This window comes from Silurus aristotelis (assembly GCF_946808225.1).
Source record: "Silurus aristotelis genome assembly, chromosome: 18".
Taxonomy (NCBI): Eukaryota; Metazoa; Chordata; class Actinopteri; order Siluriformes; family Siluridae; genus Silurus; species Silurus aristotelis.
The window spans coordinates 13,769,957-13,777,400 of record NC_139591.1 but is presented as its reverse complement, the minus strand read 5'-3'; the positions used below and the strand labels follow the sequence as shown (position 1 = coordinate 13,777,400).

At 38.0% G+C, this 7,444-nt stretch overlaps 1 protein-coding gene across 1 annotated transcript; it reads left to right on the top strand.

The window, feature by feature from the left end:
* Positions 1 to 1,412: 1,412 nt before the first annotated feature.
* ved (ventrally expressed dharma/bozozok antagonist) lies at positions 1,413 to 3,233 on the top strand. Its single transcript, XM_083567779.1, has 3 exons — positions 1,413 to 2,013; positions 2,450 to 2,706; positions 2,820 to 3,233. Exons 1-3 carry the CDS (start codon positions 1,728 to 1,730, stop codon positions 3,159 to 3,161), a joined length of 885 nt encoding a protein of 294 aa, XP_083423905.1. The 5' UTR covers positions 1,413 to 1,727; the 3' UTR covers positions 3,162 to 3,233.
* The last annotated feature ends 4,211 nt before the right edge of the window (positions 3,234 to 7,444 follow it).

Below are 7,444 nucleotides of genomic sequence, written 5' to 3'. Positions count from 1 at the left end.
CATAAATAAAACCTATACATGACAAAACAGACAAGACAAAAACAGACTATACAAGACAATACAGAAAATATGAGACAGTATAGACAGTGTGGGTAATAAATAGGGATACAGATCAGTAATGTACATAAAGTGTGAGAGTGCATGGTAGTGCAAATGACAGTATTGTGTGCCAGGTATGATAGAGTTTACTATAAAACTTTGTACAATATATTTAGCAGCCATAGTGTAAAATACTACATTTGAAAAGAGAAGATAGATAGATAGATAGATAGATAGATAGATAGATAGATAGATAGATAGATAGATAGATAGATAGATAGATAGATAGATAGATAGATAGACAGATAGATAGATAGATAGATAAAGAGTATTTATTTAGAATGTCAATACATATCTACCATCAATTGCTTACAGTAAGGATTAAGTAGATGGCTACATCGAAACAAAGCAAAGAATATACAATCCCTACTTCACACACAAATACACACACGCATACAACACATCCAGCACAGGACGAGAGCTGACACACATGTAATTATTCAGAGAATACAATAAGCACAATATGAATGTTATTAACAAAATACAACATACAGTACATCGTGTGTACGTGAAAAAAAAATGTAAACAAGACACAGTACTGCAATGTGTAAATTATTTTAAGGTTAAGTAAAGTGACCAGGGTATTATTATAAATAATTATTATGCTGGATACAGTTGGTTTGGTTTATTTGTGTGTGTAAGAGAGAGAGGGAAAATACGCTCCTGTTATAGAATTCTATTACTGTAAAATGAATTTTATGCTTCCCCTCATATATAGTGCAGATTATATAAAATAAAAAAAAACTAAACCAATTTGTCATGTGCTGATTGCTATTGTGCTGATTCCACAATAGCAAAAGAGGATGCAAGTGCAGGGTAACAGCGTTTATTATAAAACAGGAAAACTAAACAAATCTAAATCACGTGTGCCCACACTGTCAGAACACATTAGGCAAAATGGCTCTACTTTTTAAGTCATTAAGGTTTTGAATGTTTATTGTAAATACTTTTTTCCTATCCAACTACAGTCTACTAAATATTTGCCATTGTTTAGATTTCTTTAAAATGACTTTATTCCCAATTTAAATCTATTAAATGATATATTTAAATTTAAATCTGAATTTAAATTTAAATACTGAAGTGATTTTATAGAGCTAATGCATATCCAATTTGTAACAATGAAGTTAAACTGTTATCTCAGAACATATGAAAAGTGAGTATAGGTAAACACAGACAGACGTTCTACCATCAGAGAAGAGACAGGATCAGAGATGGTTTTGGAAGTTGGGAGGGGGATCATGGTGTATCACCAGACATACTGGAGCCAGGAATTAATGGGCTCATTCAGAGCCGATTGAGACGTCTTAATTACCACACTTGTGAAAACTCAAGGGGTGGGGGAGCAGAGTAGGGAGGATGTTTCCTTTGATCCTGGCCTACAGTCAATTGTAAATGAGCCAGGATTAGCCCTATAAATACCCCAAGACCTGCACTGGAGGTGGTTATCACCTATCCAGAAGACAAACAAAACTCTACCTCATTCAGTCACTCTCAGCACTCCATCTTCTAGACAACTCTACTGCTTACAGATACAAACCCAGGACCACGAGGAATCTTAGCACAAAGAAGCATTTCACCCGTTTTCATTTCTTGGATAATTCCTTTTTCTTGGCTGGACTACAGGTGGAATGATGAAGGGACACTTTTCCGTTGAATGGCTATCCCAAAGCAGCCAGAGTAATGCTAGCACACTTTCAAGTCCTAGTGCAGCAAGCCATTCCAGCTGCTGCATCTCCATGGCCTCCGATAGGCCCAGCACCTCTGGGACTGTTCCAGAAACTCTCCCTGGATTCTACAGCAGAAGAGCAGATAACATGGAAACCCCACAATATGAGCTAATGGGGCCAGCACAAAGCTTTATTACTGCACCAAAAATGGAAGCTGTCACAAAGACTACTGAAAACCTCCAGCATGGTAAGAGGGCAATTAATCACATCCACAGTAAAATTCACAGCTAAATCAATATAATTTATTACATATATATTGTTTTGTTTAGACAATTTTATTTCACCTTAAGTGATCTATGTTAAATATTAGCTTTAAGCTATGATAAAAGATTCAAAGCTTCTTACATTTTTGTAGTTATAAGTACTACATATATACACACGTGTGTCTGTGTGTGTGTGTGTGTGTGTGTGTGTGTGTGTGTGTGTGTGTGTGTGTGTGTGTGTGTGTGTGTGTGTGTGTATAGTACTTATAACTACAAAAATGTAAGAAGCTTTAAATCTTGAAAGTTTTTTTTATGTACTCTTTATCCCTTTTTATATTTTTCTTTGGTCAAGCAGTTTGATCCTATACAGACATTAAAATGGTATAATTAAAAATCTCTTTCTCGTTTTCTCCTTTCCAGCACCAGAGTTAGGCTTCAGCAGTGGAACAGAAGAGGAGGAGACATCTGGGTATGAGAGTGAAGGTGGACGGTCTCTATCACCCATGGCCTCCAAGGAACCGGCACCTTCAACCTCTCCTGGCACAGGTCGACGAGCTAGGACAGCTTTTACAGCTGAACAAATTGAAAGTTTAGAGAGATCATTTAAGAGGAACGCTTATCTTGGAGCACAAGACAAAGCTGAGCTGTGCAAGAGGCTCAATCTCTCTGATAAACAGGTAAGCAGTTCTTCACTAATGTATTATTTTTACTATTCAAGCAAATATAACAAATATTGTTGGATATGTTGGTATCAGTGGTATAAAACACTTCACACTTAATCTCTCCACAGATCAGGAACTGGTTCCAAAACAGACGAATGAAACTGAAAAGGACAGTGCAGGACGCCCTAGCACATGCCTGCCAGGCCAATGTGGCATCACACCTCATGCATTACCCTGAGCTGCAGTCCTTCAGACCAGCACCGTACCCAAGTTATTACCCAGCACAAGAGAGCCCGAGTCCTTACATGTGCCCCCCCAACATCCATTACACCCCTTCTGTTGTGCCCACCCTGTCTGCCAATGCCCTCTACCAGTACAGATGTCCTCAGGCTCTCACTGTGCCCCCTAGCAACCCGGCCCTTATGCAGCCGTACAAGCCATACTCACACCAGTACTTCAGTTCACAATGAGCCCTTTTGATTTAAGCCACATAGACTGCAGATCAATTGGTCTAAATGAAACATCCCCTCTTACTTTTGTAATTTTAGGTGGAGTGCATTAATTAATGCACGAATGAATGATTTTGTTTTTTTTTTGCTTTTTCATATTGTTAAACGTTTGTAAATGCCTAAATCTGTAAAGATATATTTTGTTCATGTTTATATGTACCAGAGAACTGTATAATAAATGTTTATCTGTTTATTTGGAAATTAGTTCTTTCATTAGACAAAAGCCACCAACACCAAAAGCAAATCCTAATATCCTCATTATAAGTAAAAAGGTACTTATAGGCAGTTCTTATATGAAATCACCACTAAAACACAATATTTAAAAAAAAGTCTTTATGTATAAAACAGAGGACACATACAGGTTTTCGCTGATAACCCCCTTAATGTGGATTAATTAATCCACTATTCCATATCAAAATTTGGTGTATTTGTTTTTTTGTCAATTCTCTGCATACAAAATAACCAGATAAAAGGATAAAATATAAACCAACTGCTCAGTTAATGAACCAGTCTATATATAGCATTGTTTATAACTAAGATGGAAATTTGGTGTAGCATTATGAAGAACACAAGAATGTCTAGCATTCTGTTGAACTGACCTCCAGCAGTTGTGGCTTTGATAAGTGAATCCAACTCTTCATCACTGCAAATGGTAGGTTGTAAATGCCTGGCACATATAGCACATATAATATTAGAGTGAAAATACACACCTGAAAAGCCAAAGAGTGGTTAATGATCCAATCCTAATAATATTTTTTGAAGGAGTCTCCAATGTCAACACTATTGTAATAGTACATTTATTAAATCTTTTCTACTACTGCAGAATCTTCAGGACTTTGCAAATTTTAATCTATCTGTACTGTAACATGAGAAGCTGCAGGGCTCTATGGGGGCATGTGACATGAAGCTGTTTTCCATAACCTCACCAAAGTAGCAGAGTTTGGCTGCTCCTCACCCAGATTAAAGCCTCATGCACAGCTGTTTCTGTTTCAGTTAATAAATGATTTTTAACCAAAAACGTTTTCAACTTTTTTACAATAAAAAAATATCTTTTCAAAATATATTTTGAAGTTTATTTCAAAATATACAAAAAATTGCACCAAAAAATTTATTTGCTAAAATATATATATTACATTTTTTATTATATTTTTTTATTTTATGGATACTTTGATCTCCATCCTCATTCTACTGTAAGGTTGGAAATGTATTTTTGATTTAAAAAATATATATTTAATTCCATACAACATATACTGAAATATTTTTTTTATATATATTTTGGCCAAAAAATCTTTCTTTTTGTACCATATGGGAGGATGCTTGACATGCTGCTTGATATAATTGGTAATAATACACATGACTTGGATCCCACAAAATCCCTGATCACAAACTCGTGCAAGTAGACAAAGCGTGCAAGTATAAGAATTGGCGCTGGTTTAAAACCGAAGGGAAGTCACACCAAATATTGATTTGATTTTACTTAAATTGTTTTTCTGTTCATGCACTTTTCATTTTGTATATTGCTAATAATAAATACTTAAAATGTATATATTTTTTTAAAACATTCTTACTTTTCACAACTGCCTAAAACGATTGCACAGTATTGTATGTCTAACATAAGTGAATAAAATTCAAATTAATATATATTGCTCTGTCTCTTTCATCAGTTGTCCTAATTGTTGTCTTGTAGCTTTGTCTCAAATAAAAAAAATACGGCCTTACATTAAAATAAAAATAAAAAACTAATAAGAATATTTAAAAGAATGATACAGAGAATAGTCCATTTGGTAGTTTAAAGTAATAGGGAAAATTTATTTGCACTATTACCCAATAATGATATATAAAAGAAGGTTGGATGGTGTGGAGATAGTGAAGCAAGAAGTAGATATGATTAGTAAGGAGGAGGGGAGATCAGCTATTAAGAGGATGAAGAGTGGAAAGTCGGTTGGACCAGATGACATATGACAGGTAGAAGCATGGAGATGTTTAGGAGAGATGGCAGTGAAGTTTATAACCAGATTGTTTAACAAGATTTTGGAAGGTGAGAGGATGCCTGAGGGATGGAGAAGGAGTTTGCTGGTACCGATCTTTAAGAATAAGGGAGATGTACAGACCTGCAGTAACTACAGGGGAATAAAGTTGATCAGTCACACGATGAAGTTAAGGGAAAGAGTAGTGGAAGCCAGGCTGCGAGAAGAGGTGACCATCTGTGAGCAACAGTATGGTTTTATGCCGAGGAAGAGCACCACAGATGCATTATTTACTTTGAGAATGTTGATGGAGAAGAATAGAGAAGGTCAGAAGGAGTTGCATTGTGTGTTTGTGGATTTAGAGAAAGCGTACGACAGGGTGCTTAGAGGGGAGATGTGGTATTGTATGAGGAAGTCAGGTGTGTCAGAGAAGTATGTAAGGGTGGTGCAGGACATGTATGAGGACAGTTTGACACCAGTGAAGTGTGCAGTAGGAATGACATACTAGTTCAAGGTGGAGGTTGGATTGCATCAAGGATCGGCTCCAAGCCATTTCCTGTTTGCAGTGGTGATGGACAGATTGACGGATGAGGTCAGACAGGAGTCTCCCTGGACTATGATATTTGTGGATGATATTGTGATTTGTGGTGAGAGTAGGGAGCAGGTTGAGAAGAGCCTGGAGAGGTGGAGGTATGCACTGGAGAGAATGGGAATGAAAGTCAGTAGGAGTAAGACAGAGTATACAGTGGGTACGGAAAGTATTCAGACCCCCTTAAATTTTTCACTTTTTGTTATATTGCAGCCATTTGCTAAAATCATTTGAGTTCATTTCTTTTCCTCATGAATGTACACACAGCTCCCCATACTGACAGAAAAACACAGAATTGTTGACCTTTTTGCAGATTTATTAAAAAAGAAAAACTGAAATATCACATGGTCCTACGTATTCAGACCCTTTGCTGTGACACTCAAATATTTAACTCAGGTGCTCTCCATTTCTTCTGATCATCCTTGAGATGGTTCTACACCTTCATTTGAGTCCAGAAATTTTTGATTATACTGATTGGACTTGATTGGGAAAGCCACACACCTGTTTATATAAGACCTTACAGATCACAATGCATGTCAGAGCAAATGAGAATCATTAAGGTCAAAGGAACTGCCTGAAGAGCTCAGAGACAGAATTGTGGCAAGGCACAGATCTGGCCAAGGTTCCAAAAATTTTTTTGCTGCACTTAAGGTTCCTAAGAGCACAGTGGCCTCCATAATCCTCAAATGGAAGATGTTTGGGACAACCAGAACCATTCCTAGAGCTGGCCGTCCGGCCAAACTGAGCTATCGGGGGAGAAGAGCCTTGGTGAGAGAGGTAAAGAAGAACCCAAAGATCACTGTGGCTGAGCTCCAGAGATGCAGTCGGCAGATGGGAGAAAGTTGTAGAAAGTCAACCATCACTGCAGCCCTTCACCAGTGGGGCTTTATAGCAGAGTGGCCCGACGGAAGCCCCTCCTCAGTGCAGGACACATGAAAACCCGCATGGAGTTCTCCAAGATGGTGAGAAATAAGATTCTCTGGTCTGATGAGACCAAGATAGAACTTTTTGGCCTTAATTCTAAGCGGTATGTGTGGAGAAAACCAGGCACTGCTCATCACCTGTCCAGTATAGTCTCAACAATGAAGCATGGTGGTGGCAGCATCATGCTGTGGGGGTGTTTTTCAGCTGCAGGGACAGGACGACTGGTTGCAATCAAGGGAAAGATGAATGCGGCCAAGCACAGGGATATCCTGGACGAAAACCTTCTCCAGAGTGCTCTGGACCTCAGACTGGGCTGAAGGTTTACCTTCCAACAAGACAATGACCCTAAGCACACAGCTAAAATAACGATGGAGTGGCTTCACAACAACTCCGTGACTGTTCTTGAATGGCCCAGCCAGAGCCCTGACTTAAACCCAATTGAGCATCTCTGGAGAGACCTAAAAATAGCTGTCCACCAACGTTTACCGTCCAACTTGACAGAACTGGAAAAGATCTGCAAGGAGGAATGGCAGAGGATCCCCAAATCCAGGTGTGAAAAACTTGTTGCAGCCTTCCCAAAAAGACTCATGGCTGTATTAGATCAAAAGGGGGCTTCTACTAAATACTGGGCAAAGGGTCTGAATACTTAGAACCATGTGATATTTCAGTTTTTCTTTTTTAATAAATCTGCAACAGTGTCAACAATTCTGTGTTTTTCTGTCAATATGGGGTGCTGTGTGTATATTCATGAGGAAAAGAAATGA

Excerpts from the sequence above, each read along its gene's own strand:
- ved (XM_083567779.1), top strand. The coding sequence starts at position 1,728 with ATGATGAAGGGACACTTTTCCGTTGAATGGCTATCCCAAAGCAGCCAG. Across the intron at positions 2,014-2,449 it reads TACTGAAAACCTCCAGCATG|CACCAGAGTTAGGCTTCAGC; the intron begins GTAAGAGGGCAA and ends TCTCCTTTCCAG. Across the intron at positions 2,707-2,819 it reads TCAATCTCTCTGATAAACAG|ATCAGGAACTGGTTCCAAAA; the intron begins GTAAGCAGTTCT and ends ATCTCTCCACAG.